General features: G+C 40.8%; 2 protein-coding genes across 5 annotated transcripts in view; one reads left to right on the top strand and one right to left on the bottom strand.

The window, feature by feature from the left end:
• The window catches only part of LOC123516605 (phenoloxidase-activating factor 2-like), an 11,638-nt gene extending 3,153 nt beyond the window's left edge, over positions 1 to 8,485 (top strand). For both annotated transcript variants that reach the window (XM_045276155.1, XM_045276164.1), the window contains exons 3-8: positions 2,266 to 2,435; positions 2,912 to 3,071; positions 3,829 to 3,937; positions 4,907 to 5,067; positions 6,073 to 6,279; positions 6,824 to 8,485. In XM_045276155.1, coding sequence (XP_045132090.1) covers positions 2,266 to 2,435; positions 2,912 to 3,071; positions 3,829 to 3,937; positions 4,907 to 5,067; positions 6,073 to 6,279; positions 6,824 to 7,042 — 1,026 coding nt within the window. In that variant the 3' untranslated portion in view covers positions 7,043 to 8,485. The remainder of the gene's footprint in view (positions 1 to 2,265; positions 2,436 to 2,911; positions 3,072 to 3,828; positions 3,938 to 4,906; positions 5,068 to 6,072; positions 6,280 to 6,823) is intronic.
• Positions 8,486 to 8,622: 137 nt separating this feature from the next.
• On the bottom strand, positions 8,623 to 14,061 carry LOC123516640 (THO complex subunit 6 homolog). Of its 3 annotated transcripts, none has more exons than XM_045276245.1 (7): positions 13,833 to 14,061; positions 12,808 to 12,955; positions 12,037 to 12,120; positions 11,139 to 11,477; positions 10,427 to 10,575; positions 9,694 to 9,802; positions 8,623 to 9,399 (listed from the first exon to the last, which is right to left on the bottom strand). In XM_045276245.1, the coding sequence occupies exons 1-7, from the start codon at positions 13,943 to 13,945 to the stop codon at positions 9,310 to 9,312; spliced, it is 1,032 nt and encodes a 343-aa protein (XP_045132180.1). In that variant the 5' UTR covers positions 13,946 to 14,061; the 3' UTR covers positions 8,623 to 9,309. The 3 variants fall into 3 exon arrangements, with proteins under 3 accessions (XP_045132180.1, XP_045132170.1, XP_045132186.1); XM_045276235.1 differs by having other exon boundaries at positions 10,397 to 10,575; positions 13,833 to 14,060; XM_045276251.1 differs by lacking the exon at positions 13,833 to 14,061 and having other exon boundaries at positions 9,694 to 9,803; positions 10,398 to 10,575.
• Between the last annotated feature and the right edge of the window lie 3,718 nt (positions 14,062 to 17,779).

Here is a 17,779-nt window from a genome sequence, read left to right as displayed (position 1 = left end):
GTGTTTCGTCTTTCCTTCATTTGTTTCTTCTCATCTTTTGCCCTTTCACGATCTTCCTTCATTACTCCTCCTCCTCCTCCTCCTCCTCCTCCTCCTCCTCCTCCTCCTCCTCCTCGTGTCATTACTCATCCTTCCTCACGATTAACCCGCCCCACCTTCACCTTCTCATCCCAAGCACACGTATGTAGTTGTAAAAAAACGCACGTATATACTTTGCAATCCACTGTATGTATGTATGTATGTGTGTGTGTATGTATGTACGAGTATGTATATGTATGTATGTATGTATGTATGTATGGTAAATCACTCCCTTTTTTTCTTTAATTTAGTCTACAGACGTTTATTTTTATTTATTTATTTATTTTTCAATCTATAGACATTTATTATTTTTTTTAGTTTCCTTAAAACCTTTGCAATTTGCTCCCTTCAGAGAGAGAGAGAGAGAGAGAGACACACACACACACACACACACACACACACACACACACATTTAATTAGTTTTACATCATATTTAATACATCCACTTGTAGTTTTGTTTATTTGTCTGTTTGTTTGTTTGTTTGTGTACGTAAATGTAGTTATTATGTTTTGATGTGCTTGTTTGGTGGCTTGAGCAATAAACATCATGCACGTGTTTGTTTGTTTGTTTGTTTGTCTGTTTGTCTTTGATTTGCACCAAGTTGTCTCTGTCTCTTTCTGTGTCTGTTTGTCTGTTTGTCTGTATGTCTGTCTGTCTCTCTGTATCTTTCTGTGTCTGTCTGTCTGCCTGTCTGTCTGCCTGTCTGTCTGTCTGTCTGTCTGTCTGTCTGTCTGTCTGTCTGTCTGTCTGTCTGTCTGTCTGTCTGTCTGTCTGTCTCTCTCTCTCTCTCTCTCTCTCTCTCTCTCTCTCTCTCTCTCTCTCTCTCTCTCTCTCTCTCTCTCTCTCTCTCTCTCTCTCTCTCTCTCTCTCCAGTCGTTTCCCCCTCCCTCCTAATCATTTTCCCCATAACAGGTGTATTTTCTTCAGTACTGCCTTACCTGTACTGACTAACTGGGTCTTCTGAAAGGTGAGAAGTGTTGGCTTGTTGTTTACTTGACGTGTTAAGATCTCAGGTTCGATTCCTTTGCCCTTTACTTAACTCGCATCCAAAACTTAACATTTGATTCCCTTTAAATTTGTGACTTTAAGAAATAGTCGTAGGTTCAAAGTACATTATTAACACCTTCAGTACTGGGGCATTTCTTACCTTCATATTTGTGCATTATTAGGCCATTTTATTGACATTAGGAAGAATCTGTGGAGATCAGAACATTAATGGCCACAGTTTTCACTATTTTAATTCCCACAAGTTTCTGAAGCTGTAACAAGTCATCAAATAGTAAGCAGAATGAATATGGAAGCGCGTCATGGTACTGAAAGGGAAGCATTTGGCACAGTGATTCCCTGTGACAAGTTTAAATTAACTTTAGAAACTGAAAGAGGTGTTTGTAGTCTTTAAGGATATTCTGTAGTAAGTTCAAATTATCTTCAGATGTCAAAAAAGTTCATGTCAGTAGTTCAAATTCTCTTCAGATGTCAGGAAAACATTTAATCCCTTAAAATCAGTAGTGAGAAGTTAAGATTCCCTTTAAAATGTCGATAGATAATTAATCTCATCAAAGTAGCTTTAATAGTCGGCAAAATCGATAACACTTATGAAATTCGAAGTGGGACTAAAACTTTTAAAGATGTATCACTTAGAGTTCTCCTTTCGCTGTTTTAAAGAGTAAGGGGCTGGAGCCTTGTACGATGAGTCTCCCTTATTTGTTTCTCTCTCGTTATGTTCTGCTTTGACAAAAAAAAAACAAGCATTCAACCTTATAAACTTTTAGTACCATGACGCGTATTCATACTATATTCATTCTGCTTACTATTTGGTGATTATACAGAAAAGAAAAGTCAAGAAAATAACGAATCTTTAAAAAGTTTGCGTAAAACTTTAAGAATCGCACAAAAACGCTGAAATACCCCAAATAACATTTAAATATCCTGATAGACATTCAAATTCTCCTCATAAACGTTCAAATTCCTCTAAAACCGTAGAAAATTACACTTAACGCGTTCAAATTCCCTAAAACCATCAGATTCCATACAAACGTACAAATTAGCTAATAAAAAGCGTCAGACTACCCTAAAAAATATCGTCCAATTTATTATTAGTTCGTGACACATCTAAATCCCTTCAGACACTCAAAATAAACCATCGAATTCCTTAAAAGATCAAATTGGTTCAAATTCTCCTCTAGGTCCGTGTGTTGGGTTTCAAGGAAGGGGAGAGCCAGTTTGGGGAGTACCCGTGGGTGGCGACAATTCTCAAGCCCACGCCCAAAGCTCCCCCGCCCACGCTGGAGTTTGTGGGTGGCGCTACACTCATTCACCCTCGAGTTGTGGTGACGGCCGCCCATAAAATATTCAGGTGTGTGTGTGTGTGTGTGTGTGTTGCCTGACTGATATTATTACGTATTGGAATCATTGTTGTTGTTGTTGTTGTCTTGTTAATTTTCCTCAGCATCCTCTTCCTCTTCCCCTGTCCCCTTCTCTCCTGGCTTGTTCGAACTCTCTACCCCCCCACCTCTTCCTCCTCCTTATAATCATCATCATCTCTTGCATGAATTCCTCCTTGACTTGCCTCGTGACCAGCACCACAACCACCACCACCACCATCTCGTTTTACCTTCATATCATTTGCACCACCGTCTTGTTCTAGTCAACGTTCTTTTTCTCATAATATAACCATGTCAACCACCACCACCACCATCATCTCTTTTCCACCCCGTTTTCCCTTCATATCAATTTGCATGACCATCTTTAATCTCCTTTTCTCCTAATATAACCATGTCAACCACTATAACCACCACCACCACCATCAATATCATCTCTTTCCTGCTGCAGGGAGAGGCAGGATGAACTGGTGGTGCGCCTTGGGGAGTGGGACACGGAGGGCGAGACGGAGCCCTACCGCCACCAAGACTTCAAGGTGTCACGAGTCATTATGCACGAGAGCTTCAACCCCACGACTCTCTTCTACGATGTGGCGCTGCTTGTACTGGAGGTGAGGCGAAGGATGTGGTGATGGCGGAGAGAGAGAGAGAGAGAGAGAGAGAGCAAAACACGAAAACAGATAAAAATGAAACTGAACCACACCAAACAATACATTTAACAACCAGCAAAGTTAAGAAATCTACACACAACCTTGATAATTTTCCACCAGATTGAAATAAAAGCAAAAGACGACTCAACACTTAAGTCATAATAGCAACACTCGCATGACAGGCAGAGTGAGTAGGTAACATCCGCCAGAGGTGCAAGTTCAGATGGCGTGATATAAATTGTGGCCCTTCGTATGTCGTCCCATTACACAATTAGATACCAAATATGTTTTCGTTCTGGTACATTTTGGTGCTGGGTTGTTTGCCTTGTTTAGTAAGGACGTAGACAGCTTATGTGTGTGTGTGTGTGTGTGAGAGAGAGAGAGAGAGAGAGAGTGAGTTCATTTCGTCCGTAATTTGAAACGCTTGCCTTTTCATCATCATTACTTTCCAAAGGCTCTAGTTGAAGATACTCGTATTTTCAGAACTATTTTTATGACTTTGGTGATGAATTAGAAAGATTTCTAGTTTATCATAAGGAGAAACTGTCTCAAAAACCGTGCTAGTCGTTTCTGTGGCCTTGAAATATTGTTGAAGTGAGACTCGAGAGAGCAAGGCGTTTCAGAATGCGGGCGTAGTAAGAACCATGGTCACTTTCTGCGTATCATAGGTCAATGTGATAACCTCGAGGTGATGACTGTGGTGTTACTTGGCTTGCAGGAAGAGGTGGTGTTGCAGTCACACATCAACACCATCTGTCTGGCTGATGAATTGTCTGACGTGGACTGGTCATCTTGCGTCATCAATGGCTGGGGAGTGAATGCCTTTGGTGAGTGTTAATGGCTTCTTGTTGGTGACAGTGGCTGTATAGAACTAGAGGGTGTAGTCTAAATTGGTGACTGGCTGCATTGGATTATAGGGCGCAGTCTGAGAAGTTGGTGACTTTCTGGCTGCATTGAGCTAGCATAGGAAGCAGTCTGAAGAGTTGGTAACTGTCTGGCTGCATTGAATTACAGGGCGCAGTTTGACAGGTTGGTGACTGGCTGCATTGAATTAGAGCGCAATCTGACACGTTTCATTGACCACGTTTCACTCATCCTCGCCAACTTTCAACATAGGTCATTGGAAGTTCTTTTAGGTTTTCAGGTGTTTTGTGTGTTAGTGGATATTATTCGGATTTTTTAAGTGTGATTTCCGTCTTTCTCCAATTAAGCAGCATTTTCACTTCCTTGTGTAGCCCTCAGCCTGATGATCTCTTACATTAAAAAGTCGCATTTCTGAGGGTGTTTTTCCAGTGAATCTTTGTTAAACTGTCACACTTTTGGTCACAGTATTAAGACTAGGTGTGCTGCTCTGCTTCCTATTGTTTTCATTTCTTACCCCAACAATCATGGGAATCTAGTGGGAAAAGCAAAAATGTAGCTAAATCATCATAATTCTATCCTTTTCCACTCTTATCATCCTGTCTCACATTGTCTTCTTGTATAACTCACACTCTGTTTTCTCACTCATGGGAATCTAGTGGTAAAGTGTTGTTTCTTGGGTGGAAAAAGGTGAAGTGTGGCTAAATTAATATAACTCTCTCCTTTCACACTCTTATCATCTTGCCTCATGTTGTCTTCTTGTATAATTGACATCCTGTTTTCTCCCTCAAGGGAATCTAGTGGTAGAGCTTTGTTTTGGGATGAAAGAAGATGAAATGTTGCTAAATTAACATAACTCTGTCCTTTCACACCCTTATCATCTTGTTTCATTGTCTTCTTGTATAACTCTCTTTTCTCACACTGTATCTCTCCAGGCACAAACCAGTACCAAGCCATCATGAAGAGCCTCACCCTCCCTCTAGTGGACAGTGACACCTGCCAGAGCCGCCTCAGAACCACAAGACTTGGCCTCAATTTTAACCTGCACTCAACCTTCCTGTGTGCTGGTGGGGAGGCTGGCAAGGACGCATGCAAGGTAGGCAGGTTGTCAGGAGTACAAAAATGGCTATGTCGGTTTGCCGCACGTTTCATAATGATTGAGTAGTTATCCTCTAGCCTGATATTGTCTTGCATTAACAAAGTGACATTTTTTGTTTTGTTTTTCTGATAAATCTTTGTTAAACTGTCACATTTTTGGTCACAGTAGCAAGTGGAGGTATGGGACATAGTATCTCGGTTCACTTTTTCTACCTTTTTGTAGCCCTCGGCATGAGCACTTATCAAAAAGGAGCATCAGTTAGTGGCAGTGTTAAGTCCTCAGCCTCCTGCATCACTGCCACACACTTGCTGACACAGAACACACAATAGCTAGGTACAGTTTGGGTATTGCTAAGTTATCAATGACATAAGCAAGATTCTCAGCCTCATGTGTCAAGGTAGAAGAGAAATAATGGGTTCAAGGTTGTAAAAGTTGTATTTGTAAGTGACAGGAAGGAATTTGTTTATAGTAGATGAATGACATGGACTTAACCCCTTCAGTACCATGATGTGTTTTCATATTCATTCTGCTTACTATTTGGTGATTTTATACAGCTTCAGAAACTCATATGGGTGATTAAAATAGTGAAGACTGTGGCCATTAATCTTCTGACCTCCATAGATCCTTCCTAATGTCAATAAAATGGTCTAATCATACACAAATCCCAAGGTAAAAAATGTGTCCCAGTACTGAAGGAGTGAAGAATCAGGTTAGTTACTGTTGAGTCTTTAGGAAAGTTTAAATAGATTAGACAAATTTATGGATGAGGATGATAGATAGAAATAGGTAGAAATGTTTCATGTATGGACTGCCACATTCTCTCTCTCTCTCTCTCTCTCTCTCTCTCTCTCTCTCTCTCTCTCTCTCTCTCTCTCTCTCTCTCTCTCTCTCTCTCTCTCTCTCTCTCTCTCTCATCCATGCAAGCTTCATACATCAACACTCATTACATTCCCTCACTCATTCCTCTCACCCAAACAAGCTTCAATGTTCCTCCTTCTGCAGGGTGATGGTGGGGGTCCTCTGGCTTGCCCACGCCTCTCAAACCCCTCAGGCTACTACGAGCTGGTGGGGCTGACAGCTTGGGGTGTTGGGTGTGGGCGTGAGGGCCTGCCTGGGGTGTACGTCAACATTCCCAGCTTAAAACACTGGATCACCACGGCTGTCAATGAATATGCAAATGTTGATGGCCATCGTAGTGGTGACCTGCAGGTGAGTTTATTGTATCGTCTTGTAGTTTTTCCTTTGGCTTGGTTAATTTTTGTTTTGTTTTGGGAGTGTTTGCCTCAATGGGTCTTTTTTGTCACTTTTTCTTGCTTTTTCCAGTGTCCCTTTTTACATGAAATTTAAAGTTATTTGTAAGGAGCACACAGAGAGGCCACACAGAGGCAGGCTGCCATGAGAGAGAGAGAGAGAGAGAGAGAGAGAGAGAGAGAGAGAGAGAGAGAGCTGAATACACAAGGATTAGGTGCTTGATAAGAGAAAATGAGGACACACCTGAAGGACATTGAAATTAATACTGGAACTGAGAGAGAGAGAGAGAGAGAGAGAGAGAGAGAGAGAGAGAGAGAGTGAGAGTGAGAGAGAGTGAGAACAAAAGCATTTCTACACCAGTTCACCTTGTAGAAAAATCAGTATCTTTTTACTACTTCCTGTGACCCTGTTTATTCAAGTCACCACACACTTCTTAAACACCCTTTATATACGTCTGTCTGTCTGTCTGTATGTATTATCTATTATGTCCTCTACCTTACAGACTGGAGGAAGTGAAGATGAGACAGTGGCAGAAGGAGGAGGAGCAGGAGCAGGAGGAAGGGAGGAAAAGAGGAGGAGGAACCAGGAGAGAAGAGCTCAAAGACAGCAGGAGAGGAGAGAGGAGAGACAGAGGCAGAGGGAGGAAAGGATGCAGCAGAGAGAACAAAGGAAGCAAGAGAGACAAGAGAGGAGGAATATGAATAGGAATGGTAGGAAATAGAGAGAGAGAGAGAGAGAGAGAGAGAGAGAGAGAGAGAGAGAGAGAGAGAGCTAACACATCATGGCAGCTATAAAAACAATGCTTCAATTTATCAGGGAATAAAAACATTAATATCTAGAACAATATTTTTGTACTCAGATTTAGTTAAAGGAAAAATATTAAGTAATGAAAGAGAAAGAAGACTAAATGAATGTGCATGAGAGAGAGAGAGAGAGAGAGAGAGAGAGAGAGAGAGATGGATGTAGCAGAATAATCAATGCACCGTAGATGATTGAATTTGCACTTAGAATAAAAATTAGTAATCTTAAAAAACGCCAACATCCCTTCAAGTAACCAGGTCATCAAATAAAGTTCTAATATACATGATGATTTTACTCAGTGTGGCTATGGGCAATTAAACTCATTAACTCCTTCAATACCAGGATGCTTTTTCATATTCATTCTGGTTACTTCTGGTGGTTTTATACAGCTTCAGAAACTTATATTGGGATTAGAATAGTAAAGACTCCAGCCATTAATCTTCTGACTTCCATAAACCCTTCCTAATGCAAATAAAATAATCTAATCATACCCAAAAATCAAGGTAAATATGCGTCTCGGTGTCGAAGGGATTAAACTAACTCGATACCCAAAATTTATCAAAGATCTCTCTGTATACCAGGAAAGCTTCAAGTATTAATGTCATAGGGCAGAAGAACCGTCTTTGAAACTAAACTGATCACCTCTTACTCATTGATAACTCGGCAATACCCAAACTGTATTTATCCTATGCTCTGTGTTGGCAAGTGGGCCCCTTTTTTTTTTTTATTTTTTTTTTTTATTGCCCTCTAACATAAGAAAAGAAAATGTGTGTGACAGTGATGCAGGAGGCAGAGGACTCAACTTAACACTGCCACTAACTAATGCTCCTTGAGGACTTAACTTAACACTGCCACTAACTAATGCTCCTTGATAACTGGTCCACACATTCCCATCATTGTGAAACGTGCGGCAAACCGACATTTCCACCAAAGGCTGTTAATTTCAAGGCACTGGATTATAAAATAGAAGAAATTTGGTGCCTTAAGTGGTGGTTTTGGTAGGGATATATTAGTAAGTTTGAAGACGAGAATACAGAGAGCAGTGAGTGAGGGGCAGCATTAGTCAAGACAGTGTTACCATCTCTGTCTTCATCTGCCTGCATTACTGCTATACTTGGTGGCTCAAATGTTGGAGGGATGTTGTGTTGTATAACTTTCCTTGTGTAACTTTTCCCGGCCTGTCTTTTGTTACTAACTGTTGTAGCGTTGTAATAAAGTATTTCTTAGTGTTGCAGCTTACTTAGTAAGTAACAAGTATGTATTAGAAGTATTGGAGTGAAACAAGTATGTATTAGAAGTATTGGAGTACAGTATTTTGATGTTTTTGCATGAAGTATTTGATGTAATAAACCTAAAAGCTTAATCTGTCTTTACCTTTTACATTTAGTTATTCTCTAATGATGCTTTACAGTAACAGGAAAGGCATTTGCAAGAGCATTAAATATTTCCTAGACAAATATCGGAAAAAGAATCACGTTGATGGATGGAAGAAAACTGACATTACAAAAATCTGAAGTTTATTGCATACACACAAATACACATCGTCGTGGCAATACAGTGCTTAATTCAAGGTCAGAGTTGAGAGTTTGATGCTTATGATGCTAAGATGGCTGCTTTCCCGACAGTGGGAGCAGCATTCTCTCTCATCTCACCAACACTGCATCACCTACTTGTAATGAACCTTATTTGCTCATTCCTTTCCTCACCTGTCACAGTACCAAATAGCACCATATTTAGAAACACTTCCCTCTCTCACCGCAACCATTTTCAAAGACTACAGAGACAATTAGTTGAGTTGCAAAGAGTATTTGTCCTGTTGGTACTGCAGAAAACTTGTTAATATGTCACTAAAATTTCATAAACACCCTTAAACACCTGTGTCACTTCAACTACAGCCTGTAGAAAATAGTGAAGGTGTGGCATGGAAGTGTTTCAGGATATGGGCCTTAGTCTCATGTTTGGCACTCTTCACTTGACACTCTTGTAAAGCTAGCCAGTGCAATATGACACCCGACTAGCAATTCCTTTCACTAGTTACTCCTATTTGGCACTATCTAATCTGCCACTTGATCCTTAGTGCCATATCCACCTGCTGCCTTTCACTTACTCTCCATCAATACTGGTGCAAGTGGTGGTGGTGACGGGAATGTATGGTGGTGAAGGGGGTGATGGTGATGGTGGTGGTGGTCACTCATCGACGAGGGACACGGTGTGGTCGCGATAGTTGAGGTTAAAGCACACGTCCAGTTTGGTGCTTGTTCCTCCGTAGGTCATCATCTGTAAGGTCAAGGATGAGGTGAACACATGGAAAAATAATAATAGAATAAAGAAAAAAAAAAAAATAAATAAATAAATAAATAATAAATAAGAAATAAGAAAATTACAGAAGAAATATTAAGATGTATAGTTTTCCTCGCAGTGAATAAATGGAACAAACTTAGTGGAAATTGTGAAAGCCAAAACTATGCTAACTTTTAACTAGAAACTGGATAATGAATACATAGACGGGATACCATAAGACTATTCACCCCCCCCCAAAGCACAGGATAAAGACACCAGCATAACACCCACCGTGAAGGGTTTGTCAGTGACGTTAACAGTGTAGATGCAGGGGGAGGAGGCGGGGAGCTGAGCAGTGACCATTCCTGCCATGCTGCACACTGTTAGCTGCGGCGACACCCTGCAAGGAAAAGTGACAGTGTGTGTATTTACTTAGTTGTATTGTACAGGGTTCGAGTGGGGCTCATAGTGTCCTGTGTCCACGTCTCCATGTCTCCAATTTTTCTTGTGTGTGCGTGTGTTTTCATCTCCAGTGATGAGTTATGTTTGAAGTTTATCCCTTATGAATAGAATAGCTTTTAAGATACAAATGGTAAATATTTGATATAAGAAACATGAAACTGAGAATGTGAAGGAAGAGAAGGATAATTAGAAGCTTAAGGATGTGACATGAATCTTGGTAGTGATGGGAAGGATGGGAAGATGAGCAGACATTTAGTATTAAGTATGTGTAAAAGATGAGATTTCAAGCTTTTAAATAGAGTGTAAAAGAGTGACTCAGGAAGGAATGAAGCATGGTAAAAAATAATTGGTAAAGAACAAGAGAGAGGACACTGATTAAAAACAGAAGAAAATTATGCACAAAAATGTTAACCAATAAAGATGAGATGACACAAACATAAAAATTTTGAACAACAGAAGACAACACATGAATCTTTAGTGAGCAAGTGTCATTAAACTTAACAAAACTGAGTACAAATCTAAAAATTGCCTACGTTGGGAGTCAGGGTGAAAGGGTGACCCACCAGCGACAACAATTCCTCCTCGGTCACCCCCCTCGGCATAGCGGGTGAACTTGGTGACGTGGATAGTGGGGGCGGCAGGGGGAAGCACTGTGGTGAGAGCCAGGGACTTGAGGTGGAAGATTCCTGCACGGGGCCCTCCACCACACACCTGCGGGAGACACGAGGCAGAATTTTAATAGCACATAAAAAAGATTGCCATTTGCAAAATACTCCTGTTCAGTAGTCAGAATAGAATAATAATGGATTCAAGCTTAAGCCCTTCAGTACTTGGACACATATTTACCTTGAGATTTGTGTACCATTAGAACATTTTATTGACATTAGGAAGGGTTTATGGAGGTAACAAGATTATTAGCCACAGTCTTCACTTGTAGAAAATCACCAAATAGTAAGCAAGATGAATATGAAAATACATCATGGTACTCAAGGGGTTAAAGAAATTAATCTAAAAAAAGAGTGAGGAAGGAATTGGTTCTCAAATGTAGTGGTAGATGAATGGAATTGACTCAGAAATCAAGGTGTTAGTGTTGAGTCATTAAATTACAATCCCTCCTGAAAGAATGCGTCATAGGAAGAAGGACATAGAGACAGGCAAGGAGTTCCAGAGTTAACCAGAAGACGACGTGAAAGATTACGACTAATAAATTCTTGCATTAGAGTGAACAGAAAGGTGAAAAAAACACTAGATCAATTTAACACCAGTCCACTCACCAGCCAGTCCCCAGTCAGGTCTAAGGTGGCCACGAACCGGCCCTGGGATGGACGAGCTAGCTGGGGTTGGGTGTGTGGGGCCAGGCGGTGTCTTGGCTCCCGGCCCACACGAGGATCCCACACCAACACCTGGCCATCTTCGCCACCGCTGGCCACAAGAGGACTGTTGCTGCTGCCGCCTGTACCCACCACCACCTTGTGCACATAATCCTCGTGGCCCTCCAGTGTGTGTGTGCGTTTCCCGGTCTCCAGATCATAAACATGTGTGCGCCAGTCACCACATGCTGCGTACAGGAGGCCTCGCTGCGGGTCGTGGGCCAGGCTGTTCACCTCAGGCGTCTGTGGACAGGGCAGTGGTAGTGGTGGTGATAGTGGTGGTCATAGTAGTGGTGGTAGTAGTAGTGGTAGTAATGGTAGTGGTGGTGACAGTAGTAGTGACAATTAATGGGTGTTTGTGGGTCAGAACCTTTGACTGCCTGTAGTAGAAATAGTACATAAGAATATAAGAAAACAGGGAAGCTGCAAGAAGCCACGAGGCCTACACGTGGCAGTCCCTGTATGGAGCATGCTTAGCTCTGTGTACACCTATCACCCTCATCCAAAAACTTGTCTAATCTTAAGTAGTAGTAATAGTACTGACAATTAACAGATACAGCAGTAAATATTAATCAAACTTCAATAAATGTACATAAATTAACACAAAAAACTTTATTCTTTTGCTACTCAAACAATTTTTTTTTTTTTATGCAGGAAAGAAACCAGCCAAGGGCAGCAGAATACAAGAAAAAAGGCCCACTTGAGTGCTGGTTCCAAGTTCCTTCCTCACACAAACAACCACAAACCACACAAGTGACACACCCTGTTCTCTCTTCTCTCTCCGTGGCAGGCTGAAACTCACCCCAAAGTTGGCCTGGTCACACTCTAGAGAGAAGCTCCAGGCGGGCGGCACCTGTCCCTGCTTCATATCCTCCCACCGTCGACCCTGCAACACAGACACACACACAGGTTAGTTCTGAGTGTTACTGAGTGAAGCACTAACCTCTTCAGCACTGGGATGAATTTTACCATGAGTTTGGGTATGATTAGATGATTTTACTTTATATTATGAAGAGTTTATGGAGGTCAGAATATTAATGGCCAGAGTCTTCACTATTTTATTCCCCACAAGTTTCTGAAGATGTATAAATCGATAGAGTAAACAGAAGGAATATGAAAAATAGTCATAGCATTGAAGGAGGTAAGAATCTGACTGAAGGATTATAGTTTATTGCATTATAGAGGGCAGTGATGGTGAAGTAACAGGTAACTTAACCTAAAAAAAACATAATAAATAGGTAATAAAAAAAAAAAAGATAAATGAAAAATGGGAAGTGAGTGGTGATGCAGACATAACTAGGAGCATAACCTAGAAACCTTTAACTGTAGGAGTTTATTGGATCATACAAGACAGCGTTGACTTGGACATAATTAATGGCTTAATCTAGAAAAAAAAACTTGAATAAAAAGGGAAAAAGACAGTGGTGATTCAAACATGACTAATAACATAACCTAGAAAACTTAATTGTTTGAGTTTTTGCGTCATAGAAGACAGCCGTGACGTGGATGTAACTAACAGCTTAACCTAGGGAGAGAGAGTAAAACACACATAAAAAAGGGCCATACAACTCACACTGATCTGGCCCGTGGTGCCGGACACACAGAATCCCTCGGTGGCCACCATGGCATACACAGCATCACTGTGGGCGCTGATCACATTGCAGGGACTCTTGAGCCGCTCGCCAACGCCACTCTCCCGGCTGCTGCACACACCAGACAGGCTGCCGACACACACTGGTTAAAAACACTACACTTGCGTACCTAGTGTGTGGCTAGTGAAAGGGAATCTGAAGACATGAGTGATATAGGCTATTGTTTTGAAGGATTTTCAGTCTCATATAGCATAATTTTGCATGTTTTTGGGTCTCTCAGGGTATTATTTTTCTTATCTGAGATCTCATAAGGTATTTCTATCTTTTTGGATCTTATAAGGATTTTTTTTAACATTTTTTTGGGTGTCAGAGTATTTCTGCATGTTTTTTGGGGTCTCAGGGTATTTTTGCATGTTTTGGGGTCTCTCAGGGTAGTTTTGCATGTTTTGGGGTCTTTCAGTGTATTATTTTGCCTGTTTTTTGTGGTCTTGGGGTATTTATGCATGTTATTTGGGTCTAACAGGGTATTTCTGCACGTTTTTTGGTCTCATATAGTATTTTTTTGTGATCTAACAGGATTATTTTACATGATTTGGGCCTCACAGGATAGTTTTGCATGTTTTAGGGTCTTATAGGGTATTTTTCCATACTTTCGAGGTCTTAAAGGGTATTTTACTATATTTTTTAGTCTTACTGGCTATAATTTTGCATGTTTTGGAGTCTCACAGGGTATTTTTGCATGTTTTTTGGGTCTCATTTTGCATGTTTTTTTTTTTTTTTTTTTTTTAGACAATTTCTCCTTTCGATAAACTAAAAATCTTGCTTATCCATCACCAAAACCATAATAATACTCTTTGATAAACTAAAAATCTTGCTTATCCATCACCAAAACCATAATAATACTCTTAAAAACATGAGTATTTCAAATGGTCTCTTTCTCTCTCCTTCATCTTTCATTTATTGTTGTACGTCTCTCTCTCTCTTTCTCTCTCTCAGCATTACTTACTCGTATACAATAATCTTGCCCTCGCCGTTGCCCACCGCCAGCAGCCCCGCCTCTAGGGACGCTGCCTGGCTAAACGAAGTCCAGTACAGGTTCTTTAAGGTACCCGACACCATGTTTATCACTGTACCAATGTATTACCACCAGGGAAGAGTGCAAAAGGTGACAGACACACAGATCAAGACGTGTTTGTTGTTTCCCGGCACCTGCTATCGGGGTCTGTGTCTGTGTGAGTGTCTGGCGGTGTTTTGTTGACAGTAGAGCTTGAGCTTGACTTGGGAGTGGGTTTCAGTGTTCAGTTTTGGTGCCTTGATGTGAAAATATGCTAAAATATGCTGAATGTAATAAAAAGAATACGCTAGAATTTTGCTAACATTTTAGAGTGATCATATATTACAATACGCATATGGTGGTGGCTGTGACAAATTACACACACAAGCATAAAACTCCCAAATTAACACACATACACGCATGTCACATTAACCAAACCTTCACCACACCTGCACACATCTTATTAAGGCTTAAAGATACTTCACATATTACTTATAATACTATTGATTGTTGCATATCGCTGAATTGTACGGGTAACTAAACTAATAATTGTTATGTTTTGACGCCTAGAATTAGAAAACCAGGCATTATTAGGGGATACTTAAGTAAACAATGTTTTTCACTGCTGACTCTGCCTCCTGCTCTTATTTTCTGACTTCTCTTCCTCCTACCTACACTGCATTTAACACAATAACAAGAACAATAACAGCAAAGACGACAATAGAAAAAAGCAATAACAAGTCAGGTCCATCCCCGCTTCCCCACTTCACTAATTCACGACACACACACACACACACACATTAAATACACACTTGTCCACCAACTGCTGCCTAATTATGCACACATCAGCCCAGTAGTGTGCTCGTTACATGGAGGAACGATGCTAAAGACGATAGATATTGACGAGGAGACACTTGGGGGCAGGAGGGTGTCGCTTTGATAATATAATTCATACATAAACACTTTTCATTACCACTGGTGAAAAGTTGACCCATACTGTTCTTACAGGAATAAACACACCTCATTGCACTCACCTATATCCACCATTGTGTCGTTTTGATGTGATAAAACAATAAATGAGACAAGATGGCGGCCCGGTTAGCCTCTCTCCCCGCCTCACCACCGCCCAGGGACAGGGCCCGTCCCCCCCAACCCTACCTGGTTCAAATACTTTTCCCTATCTCTCCCTAACTCCATTATTCGGAGTCTGTGTTATGTTTTTAGGGTTTCTATAAATATTTCGTTGCTTTTTAAGTGTTTTCCGTGTCTTTGTTCGGTAAATATAAGGCGTTTAGTGGTGTTTTATGGGCCAGGTTTGAGTCGTTTCAACGGTCAAAATTTTCCATTTCCCACTTAGAGATTTTTTTATCTCAAGCGATAGCTGGGCCTTAATGGTATCAAAGAATTGTTTATACTATTTTAAGTGTGAAATCAATCTATTGAGTGAAATATGTGGAGTTTGAAATGGTGTTTAGTCCCGTTAAACAAACATTTTATATTTTCTATTTTATTTGCTTACGTTTCTGCTTCACGGTCTAACTCGTTGTACAATGCCTTAAAAGAAAGCTTAGGCCCTGTAGAATGTGTTGAAATACTTGCCAAGTGAAAATGGCTCGACTTTGCAAGAGCTTTTAATGAGTTTAGATTTTAATGCTTTTTTTTACATTAATATTTTTCCATTCGTTCACTTCTGGTTCTAGCTAATTGTTGGATGCCTGAGAAGAGAGTTTATATTGTCTAATATTTTTCGATATACGCTAGGAGACGAAATGGCTGGATGTTTCAGTAGTTTTAAAAGTGAGAATATTTTTATATTTTTGCCATACATAATTTTAGACATATTTTAAATATTAGTTAAGCAGATGATGTTTTGATATTGTGGATATTAGTTAAAGTATGTAATAAGTCATAAAATAACAATCATTCGGCCATGGCTTCGTTTTTTCTATAAGTCGATTTTAAAATCAGTTCCGTTACGAACGTAAAATCACCAACCGTCGCCAGCCCGCCCGCTCGGCCGGCAAGGGTTGTGACGTCATCAAGTGGGCGGGGCTGGCTCTGCTGTCGTCTGCTGGCTGTGTTTGGCTAATATTTGGCACACTTAGCATTGTTTTCCCGGCACTAGTGTCACTAAATGGAGCCACATGACTATGCTTGGCTATCAGATGTTCAGATACAACTGTCATTGGCAGGTTTTGGTGTGATGAAGGCTTAAATGAGGCACAATGGTGGTGGTGGCGGCGGTCTCCACCTCTCACCAGCGTCACTTGACCGTCCTTGTTGTGGGCGACACGGAATTATCACAACGAATAACACCATCACAGACACCGGCTATTGCAACAAGACACTGTGCAAACTCCCCTAGCTGGACAGGTTTTGTGTGGGAGGGTGGGTTGGTCACTTACCAGTATTACAGTGTTGTTGGCCGTCATTACCAACTGCTCCTTGCCCTCCCAGCCAGGCACTAAGTCTGCACCAGCACACGCACAGGCAGCCGCAGCCCGTGTCACCGTCCTGACCAGCGTAAATCCATGTTAAATAAGGCACCAGCCGCACCACTACTACCCACTGTTGTCTCAAACTGAACTTGCCGCCTGCTAGGCCGCCAGCTGGCGCCTGAGCCTAGGCCCCCCTTCTTATCTCTCCTGGACCAGTGGCTGCGCGCGCTGGCCAACCCACAATGCACTAGTTCCTCTTATTATGCTTTTCACTAAAACATAATGAAACCTAAAAACGTATAAAATGTAAAAAAAAAAAAAAAAAAAAATATATATATATATATATATATATATATATATATATATATATATATATATATATATATATATATATATATATATATTCATTGCAGTGTTATCATTGTAACTGTCAATGTACAAGTATCCACTTGTATGTCAAAAAGTCTTTGTTCTAGGAAGAGAGAGAAGCGGTGCAGAGAGGAGATAATAAGAGAAATACTCGTTAAGCAGTAGAGGAGGAGGAGGAGAAGGAGGAGGAGGAGAGAGAGAGAGAGAGAGAGAGAGAGAGAGAGAGAGAGAGAGAGATTAGGGAAAAAATTAGAGAAGAAATAATAATTAAGTCATGCCAACACTAAATAGTAGACGTATGTATGTATGTATGTATGTATGTACAGTACACTTCCATCATTACATTTGCGAGTTTCCTTGTATTGTGGTCACTTGTTATTCTTGTTATTCATTAAAAGTAATAGAAAAAAAAATATATATATTTTCGTCGATGCATATAGCATGTTAAATGAAGGGTAGTTTGATTAATACCTCCGGCTCGTCTCCTTAGTGAAAGCACGAACACACGCACGGCCATCTCACTCTCCTGTGCCTCTCTCTCTCTCTCTCTCTCTCTCTCTCTCTCTCTCTCTCTCTCTCTCGTTTCCATGATAAAAAAAAACGAACAATAACTACTACTACTACTACTACTACTACTACTACTACCACCACCACACACATATCACGTATCCTTCAACTAATCTCTAGTGCACCACTTTCTCTCCCTCCCTCAGGCGATTATATCTGTGGCCTACTGCAGGATTCGCCCAGTGCCTCACGTGTCCCCGGCATCCAGTAAATAGAGGCGTCCGTGTTCATGTTATTCACTCAGATATTCAGCTCTGACTATTGGCATTGTCATTCTGTGGGTGTGTTGGGCTTGTTGCATTGAAAGACTCATCGTGTTCGTTTGTTGCGGATAGCGATTGGGATGAGATGCTTAGTGTGTGTGTGTGTGTGTGTGTGTGTGTGTGTGTGTGTGTGTGTGTGTGTGTGTGTGTGTGTAAAGTATTATTCGTCTTCACGGTGACATTGATTCACAGTGGTAACTTGAGAAAGGTTGGAAATGAAGTTCAATTTTCGACAGCTAAGAGGAAAATATGTACGCTATAC

This window comes from Portunus trituberculatus, chromosome 6, assembly GCF_017591435.1.
Source record: "Portunus trituberculatus isolate SZX2019 chromosome 6, ASM1759143v1, whole genome shotgun sequence".
NCBI lineage: Eukaryota > Metazoa > Arthropoda > Malacostraca > Decapoda > Portunidae > Portunus > Portunus trituberculatus.
This window is presented reverse-complemented; position numbering and strand designations above follow the sequence as displayed.

Bases quoted from the DNA above. Each gene is read 5' to 3' on its own strand.
- LOC123516640 (XM_045276235.1), bottom strand. From the start codon at position 13,945: ATGGTGTCGGGTACCTTAAAGAACCTGTACTGGACTTCGTTTAGCCAG. The intron at 12,956-13,832 runs GTAAGTAATGCT...GTGTGTCGGCAG, and splicing joins GGCAAGATTATTGTATACGA to CCTGTCTGGTGTGTGCAGCA. The intron at 11,478-12,036 runs GTGAGTTTCAGC...CCCTGTCCACAG, and splicing joins GTGACCAGGCCAACTTTGGG to ACGCCTGAGGTGAACAGCCT.